General features: G+C 48.2%; 2 protein-coding genes across 3 annotated transcripts in view; both read right to left on the reverse strand.

Moving 5' to 3' along the window:
* Window positions 1-20,551, reverse strand: part of thbs3a (thrombospondin 3a) — a 25,867-nt gene extending 5,316 nt beyond the window's left edge. The window contains exons 1-18 of the mRNA XM_065958040.1: window positions 20,143-20,551; window positions 12,437-12,643; window positions 10,891-11,144; window positions 10,123-10,225; window positions 9,919-9,945; window positions 9,738-9,820; window positions 7,622-7,673; window positions 7,390-7,538; window positions 7,119-7,256; window positions 6,083-6,157; window positions 5,842-5,994; window positions 5,528-5,638; window positions 5,294-5,401; window positions 5,049-5,208; window positions 4,764-4,882; window positions 1,731-1,783; window positions 1,003-1,184; window positions 132-310 (exon numbers count right to left, since the gene is read on the reverse strand). Coding sequence (XP_065814112.1) covers window positions 132-310; window positions 1,003-1,184; window positions 1,731-1,783; window positions 4,764-4,882; window positions 5,049-5,208; window positions 5,294-5,401; window positions 5,528-5,638; window positions 5,842-5,994; window positions 6,083-6,157; window positions 7,119-7,256; window positions 7,390-7,538; window positions 7,622-7,673; window positions 9,738-9,820; window positions 9,919-9,945; window positions 10,123-10,225; window positions 10,891-11,144; window positions 12,437-12,643; window positions 20,143-20,230 — 2,241 coding nt within the window. The 5' untranslated portion in view covers window positions 20,231-20,551. The remainder of the gene's footprint in view (window positions 1-131; window positions 311-1,002; window positions 1,185-1,730; window positions 1,784-4,763; window positions 4,883-5,048; window positions 5,209-5,293; window positions 5,402-5,527; window positions 5,639-5,841; window positions 5,995-6,082; window positions 6,158-7,118; window positions 7,257-7,389; window positions 7,539-7,621; window positions 7,674-9,737; window positions 9,821-9,918; window positions 9,946-10,122; window positions 10,226-10,890; window positions 11,145-12,436; window positions 12,644-20,142) is intronic.
* LOC110004093 (uncharacterized) overlaps window positions 1-21,323 on the reverse strand; it is a 117,153-nt gene that overhangs the window by 56,397 nt on the left and 39,433 nt on the right. The gene's annotated exons all lie outside the window — the stretch shown is intronic.

Raw genomic sequence — 21,323 nt, forward strand, 5'->3', positions numbered from 1 at the left:
GATCCACCTGTCAGCTGGAGACCCTCAGTGAGACCGGACCCTCACCTGAGGAGGGTCCCAACTCACCTAATCAGGTATTAGTCTGAAGTTTTAATACCAAAACATGAAACCATGGGAGGATGGAGGGTCACCTGGTTCAGAACCACCCAGTTGGGGTCAATCTGGGCGTCGCCCTCTGGGTCTAGGATCACCGTCTGATAGGCTCTGAAGTCTGTCAGAGTGACCTCAGCGCTCTCAGGACACGCGTCATACAAATCCATCACAGCGTCATTATCAAAGTCATTCTCACAGACGTCCCCAACGCCGTTCACTGAGAGAGAGAGAGACAGAGGGAGAGAGAGAGAGAGAAAGAGGGAGAGAGAGACAGAAAGAGGAAGAGAGAGAGAGGAGAGAGAGAGATAGAGAGAGAGAGAGAGAGAAAGATAGAGGGAGAGAGAGAGAGAGAGAGACAGAAAGAGGAAGAGAGACAGAAAGAGGAAGAGAGAGAGAGAGAGAGACAGAAAGAGAGAGAGAGAGACAGAAAGAGGAAGAGAGAGAGACAGGAGAGAGAGACAGAGAGACAGAGAGAGAGGGAGAGAGAGGGAGAGAGACAGAGAGACAGAGAGAGAGGGAGAGAGAGGGAGAGAGACAGAGGGAGAGACAGACAGAGAGAGAGACAGAAAAGGGGAGAGAGAGACAGAAAGACAAAGAGAGAGAGAGAGAGAGAGACAGATAGAGAGAGGGAGAGAGAAAGAGAGAGACAGAGACAGAAAGAGGAAGAGAGGGAGAGAGAGAAAGAGAGAGAGAGACAGAAAGAGGAAGAGAGAGAGAGACAGAAAGAGGAAGAGAGACAGAAAGCGAGAGAGAGAGAGACAGAGAGAGAGACAGAAAGAGGAAGAGAGAGACAGACAGAGAGAGAGGGAGAGAGAGAAAGAGAGAAAGAGAGAGAGTGAGTTGTTTGTAATCTTCATAATCAGTATGTATTCTCTGTCTCCTGTCTCATGAAAGACGTTTTTCTTTTACTGTCTGAGTCTTTCTGGTAGGGGTTGACGATGAGTCGGCAGTTGTCGTAGTCGTCGAGGACACCGTCGTTGTCATCATCGTGGTCACAATCGTCTCCCAGACCGTCGTTGTCTGAGTCCAGCTGGGAGCTGTTGGGAATGTCAGGACAGTTGTCTCTGCTGTCCTGGTGACCATCCCCGTCTCTGCAGGAGGAGAGACAGTGAGACAGGAGGACAGATGGTGAGACAGGAGGAGAGATGGTAAGACAGGAGGACAGACGGTGAGACAGGAGGACAAATGGTGAGACAGGAGGACAGACAGTGAGACAGGAGGAGAGATGGTGAGACAGGAGGAGAGACGGTGAGACAGGAGGTCAGACGGTGAGACAGGAGGACAGATGGTGAGACAGGAGGACAGACGGTGAGACAGGAGGAGAGATGGTGAGACAGGAGGAGAGACGGTGAGACAGGAGGATAGACGGTGAGACAGGAGGACAGACAGTGAGACAGGAGGACAGATGGTGAGACAGGAGGACAGACAGTGAGACAGGAGGACAGACGGTGAGACAGGAGGAGAGACAGTGAGACAGGAGGACAGACAGTGAGACAGGAGGACAGATGGTGAGACAGGAGGAGAGACAGTGAGACAGGAGGACAGATGGTGAGACAGGAGGACATAAAGTGTGTGTGTGTGTGTGTGTGTGTGTGTGGGTGTGGGTGTGTGTGTGTGTGTGTGAGAGAGAGACATACGTGTCCTGGTTGGTGTCACACACGTCTCCCACCAGGTCGTTGTCGACGTCAGTCTGAAACACACACACACACACACACACACACACACACACACACACACACACACACACACAGTGTGACCTCCTCAAACTGAACATCACTAAACAACAAAGCGATCTACCCCAACAATAAACCTTGGATCACCAAAGAGCTCAAGGAGGTCCTCAACAAGAAGAAAAGGGTCTTCTTCACCGGCTCCGAAATGGAGAAAAAGGAGGTAAACACAGAAGTCAAGCACGCCATAAAAACTGCCAAGCTCAAGTACAAGAACAAAGTGGAGGAAAAAATCACACAGGGGAACCTCCGCTCAGCTTGGCAGGGCCTCAAAAACATGGCTGCTGTGAACACTGCTGCTACCAACATGAAAACCATCGAGGTTGCAGGCAGCAGCTCTACTTCTCTCCCCAACGATCTCAACTCATTCTACACCAGATTTGAGAAGGACAACACCACACAGCTGGAAGGAACAGTGTCCATGCTCAAGCCCAGTGACTCTGCACTCACCTTCAGCAGAGAGGACGTGGTGAGAGCAGCTCACCTGGTCCAGACAACATCAGTGGCTGCATCCTGAAGCACTGTGCCGAGCAGCTAGGGGGCGTGTTTCAGACCCTGTTCCAGAGCTCTATGGACAGCAGCACAGTCCCCCAGCTGTGGAAACACTCCACAGTTATCCCCATCCCCAAGAAAAGCCCCGCCAAATCACTGAATGACCTCAGGCCTGTGGCCCTCACGTCTCTGGGGATGAAGGCCATGGAGAGGATCATAAAACAACACATCATCAGAGAAACCGACTCATGGATGGACCCGCTACGATTTGCTTATCGTGCAGGCAGAGTTGTCGATGATGCAAAAACATTCATAATAGACACTGTTCAAAAACACCTGGAGCACCCCAACACCTCAGCCAGACTCCTGTTTGCAGACTTCTCCTCTGCATTCAACACCCTGCAGCCTCACATCCTGGCTGACAAACTTTCAACTTGCTTCCATCTGAACGACCAGCTTATCCTGTGGATATTGGACTTTCTGACCAACAGATCACAGAGAGTTCTGGTCAGAACCACACAGCCAAACTGTCACCTGGTGAAGTACGCAGACGACACAGTTCTCTCTGCTGTCAGGCCCCTCTCAGCACCATGGAGCAGTTCTTCAGGAGTTTGTGGAGTGGTGTGACAGCTCCTGCCTCGAACTGAACATGAGCAAGACCAAAGACATGGTGGTGACCTTCTCCAACAAGCAGAGGGAACTGGCTGCATCAGCAACCACCACAATCCATGGGAATCCTGTTGAACTAGTAGAGGAGTATAAGTACCTGGGTACCATCTTCGACAGCCCGCTGAAATCCGCCTCCAACACCGAGGAGATTCTCAGGAAATATCAGCAGCGGAAATACCTCCTAAGGAAGCTCAATTCCTTTGGAGTCAGGAAGAACATTCTTCTGACCTTCTACTACTCCTTCATTGAGAGCATTATTACTTTTTCTATAACCTGCTAGTTCCACTCCACCACCCTCCAGAACAGAAAGCGCCTGCAGAGCACGGTCACAGTCTGCTCTAAGATCATTGGACTACCTGTAAGGACTTTGACATCGATCTATGAGCAACAGACAATCAGGCTAGCAGGTCGGATCATGCAGGACCCCTCACACGCTTTCTTCCCAGCGTTTGAGTGGCTCCCCTCAGGACGCCGGCTTCGCTGTCCCTGCTGCAGGACACAGAGGAGAAGAGCAACCTTCGTTCCCAGGGCTGTCCAGCTCCTCAACTCCTAACCCCCCAACAGACACCAACACCTCTCACCCAATGCAGACTCTCAGCTGTGAACTTCCTTTATATTGACATGCACCTGAACTGCCTCTGCTTTATCTGGTCTCATGCACTACATCACTTTATTCTATCCATTTTATATCAGTATTCATACAGTTCTGGTGAATTTATTCCTGTTGTTTCTTATCCATCATTGCACTACGGTCACTTTATTTATCTAATTTTTACCTTACAGTTATATTGTTTATATTAGTTCTGTTGTTCCATTATTCACCATGCACCTTAATAACTTATCATTTAGTATTTGCCTACTTGCACATAGCTCTGTATATATATATTTATTTCTTGTTTACTGCACATAGTTCTGGTTACATCTGTTTACATCTGTTAGTCCGATCACTGTCCACTTATATCTACTCTTTTATATTTTGTATTTTTAAGTTAAGTTAAAGATTAAGTTGTATTTAAATTGACACTTTCTATTTAGGTTAAAATGTTTTGTTTACTTGCACTGTTGTTAATTTACTGCTCTGTGTGCCTTTGAATTGGCTTTGAATCAGGTCAAACTCACACCAGCTTCAGGTGCAGCAGAGTTACATCAGCAGAGGAAACATAGAGATGATAACACAGATAATATAAAAAAAGAAAAGCAAACAAACGTCTGCACTGACTGTGAACATCAGAGAAATCAATTCATTCATCCTCAAACACTTAAAGTCTTTATATGTGTTTTTTTGATCCAGCAGATGTCGCCCTTGAGCAACAGCATAAAACCAAAACAACTTGCGCTGCATTGTTGTGTTAGCATGCTAATGCTAGTGATCTTTATTATGCTGGTATCTTCACACTGCATGTAAATTTACCTGAAATGAGCGTGATCTAGAAACACAGTTAAGCAGTGAGTACAGTATGTTATTCTTCTTTTCTCTAGTCCCTCAATTAAACAACTTTTATACACGAGGGGAGGAGTCAGCCGGCCGTCCTGACGATGTAAACAAAGTGAAGATAGGACTCTGAAAACTCTGAAAACATCACAGACAGTGGGACTCGGGTGTTACACCCATTGTAGACAGTCATGACTCACAGAGTTATTTTCAGAGGATAGACTTGATTTCTACATTTAAGTGAAAAATCAGAGATTTAAAGAACTCTGGACTCTGAGGCAGGGATCTGGTTTAGTGAGAAAACTTTACATTCATGTCTCTGTCTCTCAACTTGTCTGTGTGTGTACCTGCATGGGGTTGCTAAGTTCAGGACAGCTGTCACAGGCGTCTCCCACTCCGTCTCTGTCTCTGTCCGTCTGCATTGGGTTTGGTACCTTCGGACAGTTATCCAGGACGTTGGGGATACCTGAACACACACACACACACACACACACACACACACACACACACACACACACACACACACACACACACACACACACACACACACACACACACACACACACACAGATATGTGTTTCTACTTCCTGTGGTGTGAGCATGAAGCTGCAGACGTCAGGTTTGTCTCTTACCGTCCCCGTCTATGTCCTGGTCGCAGGCGTCTCCCTGCCCGTTGCTGTCGGTGTCCTTCTGGTCACTGTTGGGGACGTTGGGACAGTTATCACAGGCGTCCCCGAACGAGTCGCTGTCAGAGTTCTGCTGGTCTTTGTTTGACACCAGGCGACAGTTATCCTGAGGGACAGAGGACATGGGGAGTCACATGATCACAGCTCACACACACACACAGAAACACACACACACACCAACAGTGTCTCACCTCCACGTTCTTGATCCCGTCTCCATCAGCGTCCTCGTCACACTGGTCTCCGATGCCGTCATTGTCAGCGTCCTCCTGACCCGAGTTTGGTGTGAACATACAATTGTCCTGATGGATACAGACAGGAAGTTACACACAAACAGCCAATCACAGATCACTTTGCCAGAATTGTATTCTCTGATATGAAACTTGATACCTGTTTGTTACCACGGCAACAACAACAGAAGTCCTCACCTGTTTGCAGTGTTTGTTGTTGTCCATGCAGGGCAGAGAACGGTCAGGATACCCGTCAATGTCTGTGTCCACTCCACAGGTGTTCCCGTTACCTGCCCAGCCCACGTTACACTGAACACACACACACACACACACACACACACACACACACACACACACACACACACACAGATATAAACACACACACACACATAAACACACAGCTTGACCTACATCCAATGTGTGTGTGTGTGTGTGTGTGTGTGTGTGTGTGTGTGTGTGTGTGTGTGTGTGTGTGTGTGTGTGTGTGCATGTGTGTCAGCCCTCGCCCTCACCCTGCAGGCGACCTCTCCGTTCCTCTCCATGGTGCAGTGAGCGTTGGTGTCACAGGGGTTAAAGGTCAACGCAGCACACGACTTCCTTGGGAAGCATCCTGACGTCTGGTTACCAAGGTAACCAGGTTTACAGCCTCCACACTTGTATGAACCCTGAGAGAGGACAATACAGAGAGTGTCCACTAGAGGGTGCTGTGAGCCACAGATCAGACTGTCTGATGTTTGTGTGTGTGACACTCACCACAGTGTTGATGCACACAGAGTTTGATACACAAGCGTCTGGAAGATCTAAACATTCATCGATATCTGAACATTCCTGACAGACAGACACATAGACACACACACACACACACACACACACACACACACACACACACACACACACACACACACACACACACACACACACACACACAGTTTTAACATTTATTGACATTTTAAAGTTATAAAATGCAACTTTTTAAACATTTATATAACAATCTAATATGCTCTAATTAAACATATTAAGGAGTAAAGACTCCCGGAGCATCCACTGCCACTCAGAGGCTCAGACATGTTTCACTTGAACCCCTCTAACTGTTAGCCCGGCCCACTCAGGAATAAAATGATGGCAGTGTGTCGTCACAAAAGTACAACTGAAGGAGAACCAACAGACTTTCCAAACCCAGAAAAGATTTTCTTATAATACTTTTATTATACCGTAAATAAATAACAAACTGAATCATGTTTGAGCTGCGTAACTGATGAGAAGGAGGGAAGGAGGAGAGGAGGTGAGAAGGGGAGGAGGAGAGGAGGAGGAGGAGGAGAGGAGGAAAGGAGGGGAGAAGGAGAGGAGGGGAGGAGGAGAAGAGGAAGAGGAGGAAAGGAGGGGTGGAGGGGAGGAGGAGAAGAGTGGAGGAGGAGAGGAGGAAAGAAGGGGAGGAGGGGAGGAGGAGTGGAGGGGAGGAGGAGAGGAGGGAAGGAGGGGTGGAGGGGAGGAGGAGAGGAGGAGGAGGAGGAGAGGAGGAAAGGAGGGGAGGAGGAGAAGAGGAGAAGGAGGAGAGGAGGAAAGGAGGGGAGGAGGGTAGTAGGGGAGGAGGGAGGGGAGTCTGAAAGTGGTACATTATACCTTTAAAAGAACACACTGTAGTTAAAACACACCTTTAAAACCAAACATCACCAAATGTTGTTGAGTGTGTGTGTGTGTGTGTGTGTGTGTGTGTGTGTGTGTGTGTGTGTGTGTGTGTGTGTGTGTGTGTGTGTGTGTGTGTGTGCGTGTGCGTGTGCGTGTGTCTGACCTGTCTGTATGTCTTGGCGTAGTCCAGTCCTGTTCCTGCAAGCGGCACCCCCCACAGGCCCGGAGGACAGGGCTTACAGGTGAACCCTCCCACAGTGTTCACACAGGAGTCAGGAGAGAAACAGGGCTGCAGCTCACACTGACACACACACACACACACACACACACACACACACACACACACACTGATGTTACTGAGCTGTACTGTTGTCGTTGTTTAAAAACAAAGGTGTTGTTGTTGTTGTTGTTGTTGTTGTTGTTGTTATTGTCACCTCGTTGATGTCGTGGCAATGCGTCCCGTTACCGCTGGTTCCAGGTGGGCAGGGTCCACAGGTGTATCCAGGATAATGCAGACTCTCCATACAGGCCACGCCCTTAAAGCAGGGGTTCGGAGAGCAGCGAGAGCGAGTCTCGTGGAACCCTGCAAAAACACACTCGCACTGTCCTCAATCAGGTCCTCAGAAAGGAACAGCTGTGTATGAAGGAGCAGATCTGTTGACTCACCACAAACCTGACACTCCAGGATGGTGTTTCTGATCAGGGACATCTCCTTTACCTGTCACAGAGATGACATCATCAACACCTCCTTATCTCACCTGTCTGTCTCACCTGTTCTCTGATCTCTCACCTGTTCTCTGATGTCCTGTCTCACCTGTCCTCTGATCTCTCACCTGTTCTCTGATGTCTCACCTGTTCTCTGATCTCTCACCTGTTTTCTGATGTCTCACCTGTTCTCTGATCTCTCACCTGTTCTCTGATCTCTCACCTGTTCTCTGATGTCCTGTCTCACCTGTCCTCTGATCTCTCACCTGTTCTCTGATCTCTCACCTGTTTTCTGATGTCTCACCTGTTCTCTGATCTCTCACCTGTTCTCTGATGTCTCACCTGTTCTCTGATGTCCTTTCTCACCTGTTCTCTGATCTCTTACCTGTCCTCTGATGTCTCACCTGTTCTCTGATCTCTCACCTGTTCTCTGATGTCCTGTCTCACCTGTTCTCTGATGTCCTGTCTCACCTGTCCTCTGATGTCTCACCTGTTCTCTGACATCATGTCTCACCTGTTCTCTGATGTCCTGTCTCACCTGTCCTCTGATGTCTCACCTGTTCTCTGACATCCTGTCTCACCTGTACTCTGATCTCTCACCTGTTCTCTGATGACCTGTCTCACCTGTTCTGATCTCTGACCTGTTCTCTGATGACCTGTCTCACCTGTTCTCTGATGTCTCACCTGTTCTCTGATCTCTCACCTGTTCTCTGATGACCTGTCTCACCTGTTCTCTGACATCATGTCTCACCTGTTCTCTGATGACCTGTCTTACCTGTTCTCTGATGTCTCACCTGTTCTCTGATGTCCTGTCTCACCTGTTCTCTGACGACCTGTCTCACCTGTTCTCTGACGTCCTCTCTCACTTGTCCTCTGATCTCTCACTTGTTCTCTGATGTCCTGTCTCACCTGTCCTCTGATCTCTCACCTGCCCTCTGATCTCTCACCTGTTCTCTGACGTCCTGTCTCACCTGTTCTCTGAGCTCTCATCTGTCCTCTGATGTCTCACCTGTTCTCTGATGTCCTGTCTCACCTGTCCTCTGATCTCTCACCTGTCCTCTGATGTCTCACCTGTTCTCTGATCTCTCACCTGTCCTCTGATGTCTCACCTGTTCTCTGACATCCTGTCTCACCTGTTCTCTGATGTCCTGTCTCACCTGTTCGCTGATGTCCTGTCTCACCTGTTCTCCTATGTCTCACCTGTCCTCTGATGTCTCACCTGTTCTCTGACGTCCTGTCTCACCTGTTCTCTGATGTCCTGTTTCACCTGTACTCCTATGTCTCACCTGTTCTCTGACATCCTGTGTCACCTGTACTCTGATCTCTCACCTGTTCTCTGATGACCTGTCTCACCTGTTCTGATCTCTGACCTGTTCTCTGATGACCTGTCTCACCTGTTCTCTGATGTCTCACCTGTTCTCTGATCTCTCACCTGTTCTCTGATGACCTGTCTCACCTGTTCTCTGATGTCTCACCTGTTCTCTGATGTCCTGTCTCACCTGTTCTCTGACGTCCTCTCTCACTTGTCCTCTGATCTCTCACCTGTTCTCTGATGTCCTGTCTCACCTGTTCTCTGACGACCTGTCTCACCTGTTCTCTGACGTCCTCTCTCACTTGTCCTCTGATCTCTCACCTGCCCTCTGATCGCTCACCTGTTCTCTGACGTCCTGTCTCACCTGTTCTCTGAGCTCTCATCTGTCCTCTGATGTCTCACCTGTCCTCTGATGTCTCACCTGTTCTCTGATGTCCTGTCTCACCTGTTCTCTGATCTCTCACCTGTCCTCTGATGTCTCACCTGTTCTCTGACATCCTGTCTCACCTGTTCTCTGATCTCTCACCTGTCCTCTGATGTCTCACCTGTTCGCTGATGTCCTGTCTCACCTGTTCTCCTATGTCTCACCTGTCCTCTGATGTCTCACCTGTTCTCTGATGTCCTGTCTCACCTGTTCTCTGATGTCCTGTTTCACCTGTACTCCTATGTCTCACCTGTTCTCTGACATCATGTCTCACCTGTTCTCTGATGTCCTGTTTCACCTGTACTCCTATGTCTCACCTGTTCTCTGATGTCTTGTCTCACCTGTTCTCTGATGTCCTGTCTCAGCTCTCCCAGGATTTGGTTGAAAATGATGAGCTGACCAATCAGAGCCTTGGTGTGATCCCCTGACAGGAAGCAGCATGAAGACAGAACAGGTAACTGAGGTGATCATGTGATGATACGGATCAGTTTAAATAAAGATTATTCAAAGTTAAAAACTCACCGAGGATGGAGTTCACCTCCCCGCTCACTGAATGGTGTGACAACGAGAGTTAAACACTTTATAACAACAGGTTTGAGAGACCTGACCCTGAACACAGAACTATAACTGACCCTCACCTGGACACAACTGACTCCGCCCACATCAGCTGCTAGCTTACCTGAGACTGTGAAAGGGGGAGGTATTAAAGGGTTAATATGAGCTGACCTGAGTTATACGCAGACGAGTCTCCCTGGAACGGACAGTCTGTCAGAGCTCCAGCTTTAGCAACACTGCCCCCAAGAGCCAGTCTGAGGGACTCCACTGCTCCCTGAAGGAGAGAGAGGGCATTAATACGTGTGTGTGTGTGTGTGTGTGTGTGTGTGTGTGTGTGTGTGTGTGTGTGTGTGTGTTAAACCAATGAGGACAAAAAACTTTAAGAAGAAGACACATTTTTATGAGCAGGTGTGTAGGACCTGTGCAGACAGGTGAACCTGAGGTCTTAACCAATCAGGAGCCTGAACAGGTCTGAAGGTATCTGCTGAATGTTTTCTTTTCGTCCAATATTGAAACAAACACAGACTAAGAGTTTGTGAATGTGAACTAAGAGTCCACTGCACAGCACCTACATTTCACCTTTTGTACATTGTGTGATTTTTGTATTTTATATACATTTTTAAATTCTATTTTATATATTGTAATATCTTCTTTTACTGTATTATTTAAGTTGTTTCTAGTTCTGCTTTATTTCCTTGTTAATTGTTTAGCACCAATACACCAAGTCAAATTCCTTGTATGTGTAAATGAACTTGGCAATAAACCCCGATTCTGATTCTGATTCGTATTTAGTCTCTCATTCAAAAGCCTTGGCTGGTGGATTCATCAGGAAAACTGGAACATTTGAAGATGTAAAAGAAAGATTTGTTTGTAACATGTAACAACTTTAAAAGTTTAACTGTTGGTTTCCTGTCAGTCTGAATCGTCCTGTTCTCTCACCTGCAGGCGTGCGTAGGCCTTCTGTCCATGTCTGATCTCCACCATCTCCGCCTCTCTGGGCAGAGGGACCAATGGCGGCACGCCCTGGCTGGAGTCAACCAATCGGCAGTTGACGTAGAGCTCCAGGTTCATGTGGTCGCGCTGAAGACCTCCGAGCCTCAGGATGATGGAGTGAGCTCGACTGTCTGCCAGCACGGCGTTCTGCAGGTTCACCGTGTGCAGCTTCCCGTCAGCCCGCACGTACCGCACCAGGACTGTGAGGGGGGGGGAGGAGTTAGCTGTGCACCATGAATGGAATCAGAACATTCATACTGACCCTGTTTATCATAAAGACAAAGATATGATCAGAGCCTGATCTTCAATGAAAGAGTCCCTAACAGAATGACTAATGATCTCTTTGACCCTATCTGTCCCATATTCATCATATTAAGGTCAGAGGTCATCATGTCAGCGAGCAGCTGCAGGTTCAATAATGAACTCTTTCTTTCAAACACACACACACACACACACACACACACACACACACACTTACTACACTGTGTTTAATAAACACTGTGTCAGATTACAGTCATCAGGTCATCAGAGGATGAAGGTCTGTCATTATCATGGTGTGGATGGAGTCAACTATTTCATCCCTCTTTCTCTCCTCCTCTCTCTCCTCACCCTGCTCCTCCTCTCTCTCTCTCTCTCTCTCTCTCCCTCTCTCCTCACCCTGCTCCTCCTCTCTCTCTCTCTCCCTCTCTCTCCTCACCCTGCTCCTTCTCTCTCTCTCGCTCTCTCTCCTTACCCTGCTCCTCCTCTCGCTCTCTCTCTCTCTCTCTCTCTCTCTCTCTATTGGCTCTTCAAGATGTTAACTTACAAACACAGCTCCCTTCTCCTGCTGCGACACGTTCATTTACTCTCCAATAAATAGTTTATTTCACATTCAGGAGGAGACGTCAGAGTTTCCAAACATACCAAACGTGTCAGACTGCGGAGTGAGGGGAGAATATTTCCATTCATAAAAACATGGAGTCTGAGGTTTGAACAGTTCACTGAGTGGAAACATGAGAGACACAGATACTGTCAGACAGTGTGGTTAGAGGGGCGAGAGAGGAGAGAGAGAGAGAGAGAGGAGAGGAGGAGAGGAAGAAGAGGAGCAGGGTGAGGAGTGAGAGAGAGAGAGAGATAGAGAGCAAAGGAAAGAGAGAGAGAAGGAGAGGAGCAGAGAAAAGGAAAGAAGGACAGAAGGAGGAGAGAAGCAGAGGAAAGGAAAGAGGGACAGGAGGAGGAGAGGAGAAGAGGAAAGGAAAGAAGGACAGGAGAAGGAGAGCAGCAGAGGAAAGGAAAGAAGGACAGGAGGTGGAGAGGAGCAGAGGAAAGGAAAGAGGGACAGGAGGAGAGGAGCAGAGGAAAGGAAAGAGGGACAGGAGGAGAGGAGCAGAGGAAAGGAAAGAGGAACAGGAGGGATTGAACCAGGAGACAAACTGGTCACTCAAATGTAAATGAAGTTCTGAGATTTGAACAGGACCCTCCAGGGGGGCGGGGCTTATGTTAAATGTCTCACCTTTATTGATCTTTCCCATGACGGCGACCTCCAGGTACTTCCTGTTGTCCTGTTTGCTGTAAACGCCGAACAGCACGCCGCCCAGCTTCGCCGGCAGCCGGAATGTGGACACCACGTAGACATCACTGAGTGCGCTCAGACCGCCCGACAGCTTCTCCACGGCGGCTACGCTGTGCTTAGAATCCTGAAGACCCAACACGTCGATCACTGAGGAAGAACGGACGGATCGACTTAACGTACGACCAATCAGATTTACAGAAACAGAAACACTTATTTTTTAACAATAAGAACACGTTGGTGATAGTTAGCAGTGTACTGACTGTTACCATGGAAACACGTGATGTTGTGGAAGACACCTGTTGCCATGGTTACACATCAGACTAACCCTAAAGGTGTTGATTAAGTAATTAAAATAATCTTTTTTATTGATCTGATGATCGGTTCTGATGTGGTTCAACCTGCGGTCTGCGGGACCATCTGAGGGTCAGAATCCAGCAGGTATCGGCCTGCTCAGACCTCTGGATCCATCGAGGGACTCCAGTGTAACCAGTTGACCGTTCTGTTTAATAGCAGGCTGAACAGAAACACCACAGAGGAAGACAAACAAGACACTTCCTGTCTGCCTTCCTGGTGCTGATGACATCACGGCGAGGACTCTGTCAGGCCCAGAAAAAGTCGTTTCTAATGTAAGACACTCAAACCAGGACGTGTTGGTGGTTAGTATCTGTTTAGTATTATAAGTGTGGACAAATAACTGGAGGTTACCACAGCAACAAGTTTGATTTTAGAGCAGAAAGAATAAAAGGGAAGGTCATCACAAGGGGACGAGACAGAGGAGACGAAGAAGGAGATGAAGGAGGAGTCAGAGGAGACAGGAGATGAAGGAGGAGACAGAGGAGACAGGAGATGAAGGAGGAGACAGAGGAGATGAAGATAGGGATGAAGGAGATGAAGGAGGAGACAGAAGAGGAGATGAAGGAGGAGACAGAGGAGACGAAGATAGGGATGAAGGAAATGAAGGAGGAGACAGAGGAGACGAAGATAGGGATGAAGGAGATGAAAGAGATGAAGGAGGAGACAGAGGAGGAGATGAAGGAGGAGACAGAGGAGACGAAGATAGGGATGGAGGAGAGGAAGGAGAGGAAGGAGGAGACAGAGGAGACGAAGATAGGGAGGAAGGAGATGAAGGAGATGAAGGAGGAGACAGAGGAGACGATGAAGGAGGAAACAGAGGAGATGAGACAAAGAAGGAGATGAAGGAGGAGACAGAGGAGGAGATGAAGGAGGAGACAGAGGAGACGAAGATAGGGATGGAGGAGAGGAAGGAGAGGAAGGAGGAGACAGAGGAGATGAAGATAGGGAGGAAGGAGATGAAGGAGATGAAGGAGATGAAGGAGGAGACAGAGGAGACGATGAAGGAGGAAACAGAGGAGATGAGACAAAGAAGGAGATGAAGGAGGAGACAGAGGAGATGAAGATAGGGATGAAGGAGATGAAGGAGGAGACAGAGGAGATGAAGATAGGGATGAAGGAGATGAAGGAGGAGACAGAGGAGACGAAGATAGAGATGAAGGAGAGGAAGGAGAGGAAGGAGGAGACAGAGGAGACGAAGATAGGGATGAAGGAGATGAAGAAGATGAAGGAGGAGACAGAGGAGACGATGATGGAGATGAAGGAGCAGACAGAGGAGATGAAGATGGAGATGAAGGAGGAGACAGAGGAGATGAAGATAGAGATGAAGGAGATGAAGGAGATGTAGGAGATGAAGGAGGAGACAGAGGAGACGAAGATGGAGATGAGGGAGGAGACAGAGGAGGAGATGAAGGAGGAAACAGAGAAGATGAAGGAGGAGACAGAGGAGACAAAGAAGGAGATGAGGGAGGAGACAGAGGAGACGTAGACAGGGATGAAGGAGATGAAGGAGGAGACAGAGGAGACGAAGAAAGGGATGAAGGAGATGAAGGAAATTAAGGAGGAGACAGAGGAGGAGATGAAGGAGGAGAGAGAGGAGACGAAGATAGGGATGAAGGAGATGAAGGAGGAGACAGAGGAGACGAATATAGGGATGAAGGAGATGAAGGAGATGAAGGAGGAGACAGAGGAGGAGATGAAGGATGAGACAGATGAGACGAAGGTAGAGATGAAGGAGATGAAGGAGATGAAGGAGGAGACAGAGGAGGAGATGAAGGAGGAGACAGAGGAGACGAAGATAGGGATGGAGGAGAGGAAGGAGATGAAGGAGGAGACAGAGGAGATGAAGATAGGGAGGAAGGAGATGAAGGAGATGAAGGAGATGAAGGAGGAGACAGAGGAGACGATGAAGGAGGAAACAGAGGAGATGAGACAAAGAAGAAGATGAGGGAGGAGACAGAGGATGAGATGAAGGAGGAGACAGAGGAGATGAAGATAGAGATGAAGGAGATAAAGGAGATGAAGGAGGAGACAGAGGAGATGAAGATAGAGATGAAGGAGATAAAGTAGATGAGGGAGGAGACAGAGGAGGAGATGAAGGAGGAGACAGAGGAGACGAAGATAGAGATGAAGGAGATGAAGGAGGAGACAGAGGAGACGAAGATAGAGATGAAGGAGATAAAGGAGATGAGGGAGGAGACAGAGGAGGAGATGAAGGAGGAGACAGAGGAGACGAAGATAGAGATGAAGGAGATGAAGGAGGAGACAGAGGAGATGAAGATAGGGATGAAGGAGATGAAGGAGGAGACAGAGGAGACGAAGATAGGGATGAAGGAGAGGAAGGAGAGGAAGGAGAGGAAGGAGGAGACAGAGGAGACGAAGATAGGGATGAAGGAGATGAAGAAGATGAAGGAGGAGACAGAGGAGACGAGGATGGACATGAAGGAGCAGACAGAGGAGACGAAGATGGAGATGAAGGGGGAGACAGAGGAGATGAAGATAGAGATGAAGGAGATGAAGGAGATGCAGGAGATGAAGGAGGAGACAGAGGAGACGAAGATGGAGATGAGGGAGGAGACAGAGGAGGAGATGAAGGAGGAAACAGAGAAGATGAAGGAGGAGACAGAGGAGACAAAGAAGGAGATGAGGGAGGAGACAGAGGAGGAGACAGAGGAGACGTAGACAGGGATGAAGGAGATGAAGGAGATGAAGGAGGAGACAGAGGAGACGAAGAAAGGGATGAAGGAGATGAAGGAGATGAAGGAGGAGACAGAAGAGGAGATGAAGGAGGAGAGAGAGGAGACGAAGATAGAGATGAAGGAGATGAAGGAGGAGACAGAGGAGACGAAGATAGGGATGAAGGAGATGAAGGAGGAGACAGAGGAGACAGAGGAGGAGATGAAGGATGAGACAGAGGAGACGAAGATAGGGATGGAGGAGAGGAAGGAGGAGACAGAGGAGATGAAGATAGGGAGGAAGGAGATGAAGGAGATGAAGGAGATGAAGGAGGAGACAGAGGAGACGATGAAGGAGGAAACAGAGGAGATGAGACAAAGAAGGAGATGAAGGAGGAGACAGAGGAGATGAAGATAGGGATGAAGGAGATGAAGGAGGAGACAGAGGAGATGAAGATAGGGATGAAGGAGATGAAGGAGGAGACAGAGGAGACGAAGATAGAGATGAAGGAGAGGAAGGAGAGGAAGGAGGAGACAGAGGAGACGAAGATAGGGATGAAGGAGATGAAGAAGATGAAGGAGGAGACAGAGGAGACGATGATGGAGATGAAGGAGCAGACAGAGGAGATGAAGATGGAGATGAAGGAGGAGACAGAGGAGATGAAGATAGAGATGAAGGAGATGAAGGAGATGTAGGAGATGAAGGAGGAGACAGAGGAGACGAAGATGGAGATGAGGGAGGAGACAGAGGAGGAGATGAAGGAGGAAACAGAGAAGATGAAGGAGGAGACAGAGGAGACAAAGAAGGAGATGAGGGAGGAGACAGAGGAGACGTAGACAGGGATGAAGGAGATGAAGGAGGAGACAGAGGAGACGAAGAAAGGGATGAAGGAGATGAAGGAAATTAAGGAGGAGACAGAGGAGGAGATGAAGGAGGAGAGAGAGGAGACGAAGATAGGGATGAAGGAGATGAAGGAGGAGACAGAGGAGACGAATATAGGGATGAAGGAGAGTAAGGAGAGGAAGGAGGAGACAGAGGAGATAAAGTTAGGGATGAAGGAGATGAAGGAGATGAAGGAGGAGACAGAGGAGACGATGAAGGAGGAAACAGAGGAGATGAAGGAGGAGACAGAGGAGACAAAGAAGGAGATGAGGGAGGAGACAGAGGACGAGATGAAGGAGGAGACAGAGGAGACGAAGATAGGGATGAAGGAGATGAAGGAGATGAAGGAGAAGCCAGAGGAGGAGATGAAGAAGGAGACAGAGGAGAGGAAGGTAGAGATGAAGGAGATGAAGGAGGAGACAGAGGAGACGAAGATGGAGAGGAAGGAGATGAAGGAGATAATGGAGGAGACAGAGGAGGAGATGAAGGAGGAGACAGAGGAGACGAATATAGGAATGAAGGAGAGGAAGGAGAGGAAGGAGGAGACGAAGATAGGGATGAAGGAAATGAAGGAGATGAAGGAGGAGACAGAGGAGGAGATGAAGGAGGAGACAGAGGAAACGAAGATAGAGATGAAGGAGATGAAGGAGGGGACAGAGGAGACGAAGATAGGGATGAAGGAGATGAAGGAGATGAAGGAGGAGACAGAGGAGGAGATGAAGGAGGAGACAGAGGAGACAAGAAAGGGATGAAGGAGATGAAGGAGGAGACAGAGGAGACGAAGATAGGGATGGAGGAGAGGAAGGAGAGGAAGGAGGAGACAGAGGAGACGAAGATAGGGATGGAGGAGAGGAAGGAGAGGAAGGAGAGGAAGGAGGAGACAGAGGAGACGATGAAGGAGGAAACAGAGGAGATGAAGGAGGAGACAGAGGAGATGAAGATAGGGATGAAGGAGATGAAGGAGAAGCCAGAGGAGGAGATGAAGAAGGAGACAGAGGAGACGAAGGTAGAGATGAAGGAGATGAAGGAGAGGAAGGAGGAGACAGAGGAGACGAAGATAGGGAGGAAGGAGATGAAGGAGATGAAGGAGGAGACAGAGGAGACGATGAAGGAGGAAACAGAGGAGATGAAGGAGGAGACAGAGGAGACGAAGATAGGGATGAAGGAGATGAAGGAGAAGCCAGAGGAGGAGATGAAGAAGGAGACAGAGGAGACGAAGGTAGAGATGAAGGAGATGAAGGAGGAGACAGAGGAGGAGATGAAGGAGGAGACAGAGGAGACGAAGATAGAGATGAAGGAGATTAAGGAGGAGACAGAGGAGACGAAGATAGAGATGAAGGAGATGAAGGAGATGAAGAAGGAGACAGAGGAGACGATGATAGGGATGAAGGAGAGGAAGGAGGAGACAGAGGAGACGAAGATAGGGATGAAGGAGATGAAGGAGATGAAGGAGGAGATGAAGGAGACGATGAAGGAGGAAACAGAGGAGATGAAGGAGGAGACAGAGGAGACAAAGAAGGAGATGAGGGAGGAGACAGAGGAGGAGATGAAGGAGACAGAGGAGACGAAGATAGGGATGAAGGAAATGAAGGAGATGAAGGAGGAGACAGAGGAGGAGACAGAGGAGACAGAGGAGACGTAGACAGGGATGAAGGAGATGAAGGAGATGAAGGAGAAGACAGAGGAGGAGATGAAGGAGGAGAGAGAGGAGACAAAGATAGGGATGAAGGAGGAGACAGAGAAGGAGATGAAGGAGGAGACAGAGGAGACGAAGCTAGGGATGGAGGAGAGGAAGGAGAGGAAGGAGGAGACAGATGAGATGAAGATAGGGAGGAAGGAGATGAAGGAGATGAAGGAGATGAAGAAGGAGACAGAGGAGACGATGGAAGGAGGAAACAGAGGAGATGAAGGAGGAGACAGAGGAGACAAAGATAGGGATGAAGGAGATGAAGGAGATGAAGGAGAAGCCAGAGGAGGAGATGAAGAAGGAGACAGAGGAGACGAAGGAGGAGATGAAGGAGATGAAGGAGATGAAGGAGGAGACAGAGGAGACGAAGATAGAGATGAAGGAGATGAAGGAGGAGACAGAGGAGACGAAGATAGAGATGAAGGAGATGAAGGAGATGAAGAAGGAGACAGAGGAGACGAAGATAGGGATGAAGGAGAGGAAGGAGAGGAAGGAGAGGAAGGAGGAGACAGAGGAGATGAAGATAGGGATGAAGGAGATGAAGGAGATGAAGGAGGAGACAGAGGAGACGAAGATAGGGATGAAGGAGATGAAGGAGATGAAGGAGGAGACAGAGGAGACGATGAAGGAGGAGACAGAGGAGGAGATGAAGGAGGAGACAGAGGAGACGAAGATAGGGATGAAGGAAATGAAGGAGATGAAGGAGGAGACAGAAGAGGAGATGAAGGAGATGAAGGAGGGGACAGAGGAGACGAAGATAGAGATGAAGGAGAGGAAGGAGATGAAGGAGGAGACAGAGGAGACGAAGATAGGGATGAAGGAGATGAAGAAGATGAAGGAGGAAACAGAGGAGATGAAGGAGGAGACAGAGGAGACAAAGAAGGAGATGGGGAGGAGACAGAGGACGAGATGAAGGAGGAGACAGAGGAGACGAAAGAAAGGGATGAAGGAGATGAAGGAGATGAAGGAGGAGACAGAGGAGGAGATGAAGGAGGAGACAGAGGAGACGAAGATAGGGATTAAGGAGATAAAGGAGATGAAGGAGGAGACAGAGGAGGAGATGAAGGAGGAGACAGAGGAGACGAAGATAGGGATGAAGGAGAGGAAGGAGATGAAGGAGGAGACAGAGGAGGAGATGAAGGAGGAGACAGAGGAGACGAAGATAGAGATGAAGGAGATGAAGGAGATGAAGGAGGAGACAGAGGAGACGGCGATAGGGATGAAGGAGATGAAGGAGATGAAGGAGGAGACAGAGGAGGAGATGAAGGAGGAGACAGAGGAGACGAAGATAGGGATTAAGGAGATAAAGGAGATGAAGGAGGAGACAGAGGAGGAAATGAAGGAGGAGACAGAGGAGACGAAGATAGAGATGAAGGAGATGAAGGAGATGAAGGAGATGAAGGAGGAGACAGAGGAGACGACAATAGGGATGAAGGAGAGGAAGGAGGAGACCAAACAAATGACTGAAACACAAACATCAGATCTCGACTGTAAGAAGAATCCTGGTTTATAATCAGCTCCTTTGATAATAAAACATTTAAACAAATAAAAATAAATCATCTGCAGGTCTCTCACATCACATTTTCATTTCATATATTTTTAATTCTTGTATTTCTTGTTTAGAGTGTTTAATAAATGTGATCTCAACATTAATCTAAATTATCCAGCAGCTCCAGTTTACCTGAAACTTTTTAAAAAGTGGAAACAAGACTTTTATTCTTGTTACCATGGTATCAAACATGACGTCACTACGAGGTGATCCTGAGACAGATTCTTCTGATTATATTTCTGTGTTGTTGGATTAAGATAAAGTAATTATTAATTATTATATCACAGAATCCTCTGTGATGAATACTTATTTAATTGAACAGTTATTATTATTATTATTAACTTTATTATGAACCTGGGTTGAGACGGAGAGGAAATTTCCTGTCAGGTCACAGACTAAGAGGGTCGCAGATCTCGGTGTAACACCTCCCCTGTACAGGTAGACGGGAGCAGGTAGTGTTTATAAAAGTGTTAGTTTACGTTAGCAGGTTAGCTCGGTTACCTTGTGCGTCCGGTCCATCCGGGATTCCAGCCGTGAGTCCGACCCAGATGACTGACAGCAGAACCGGGACCACCGTGATCTGACCCATGTCTGAAACCAACCTGACCAGGTGAACGGACAACTGGACCCACAGAACAGGATCTGAAAGTGGGAAGAGGGAGCGGAGGGAGCAGAGGGACGGGAACCGGGACCACCGGAAAACTTTCAGCCCCGAAGAAGAAGCAGAGGAGCGGACCGGACGGTGACAGCGGGACCTGGAGCCACGTAGAGTCCGGAGGAGGAGCGGGAGAGCAGAGGGGAACCGTAGAGAGAGGACGGACCGGGACAGACCGGGACAGACCGGGACCGACGGAGCCGCAGGAGGAAAGACTAACGGTCGGGTTCACGAGCGCAGCTGGAAACTACTGGCGCGCGCTCAGCCTTCAGCTCGCGCGCACAGAGAGGACGATTAGCATAAAGAGCGCGAAAATATAAAATAATAATAATAATAATAATAATAATAATAATAATAATAATAATAATGATAATAATAATAATAATAATAATAATAATAAAAGTTATTGTTTCCATTTCTTTAAAAGAACAGCCAACTCAAAGTTTAAAATAATAAAATGTTTGTCATTTAGTTTGACTTTTTGAACACTTTTAAATTCATTATTTGCAGTTTACAAGTTTTAATATAGTTTTTACTTATTTTATTTTACTTAAATAGAAATATATGTGTGTATTATATTGCCATGATCAGAGGCTTAGCAGAGGGTGGGGGGGGGTCTTGAATTGGTCCTGAAAAACATCTCTAGTTGTTTTAGTTTGGACTAAGAAACATGTAAATCTGAATGTTTGAAGCCTGAGTGTCGTCCCCCGTCTGTTCCTGCAGGGGGCGCTGGAGTCCCATCGATGGCGTCCCCCGTCTGTTCCTGCAGGGGGCGCTGGAGTCCCATCGATGGCGTCCCCCGTCTGTTCCTGCAGGGGGCGCTGGAGTCCCATCGATGGCGTCCCCCGTCTGTCCCTGCAGGGGGCGCTGGAGTCCCATCGATGGCGGTCTCCATGCTGGAAATGCTGTCTCAGTCTAACTTTCAGTCAACCTAACGACAGGCTGAGAGCTGGAGCTGAGGCGGGGCTGCTCCTCCGATGGACCTTTTCATTTTTTCTATTTTCTAAATAATTGATGAATAGCTTTG

The sequence above is a fragment of the Labrus bergylta genome, chromosome 8 (assembly GCF_963930695.1).
Source record: "Labrus bergylta chromosome 8, fLabBer1.1, whole genome shotgun sequence".
Lineage (NCBI taxonomy): Eukaryota > Metazoa > Chordata > Actinopteri > Labriformes > Labridae > Labrus > Labrus bergylta.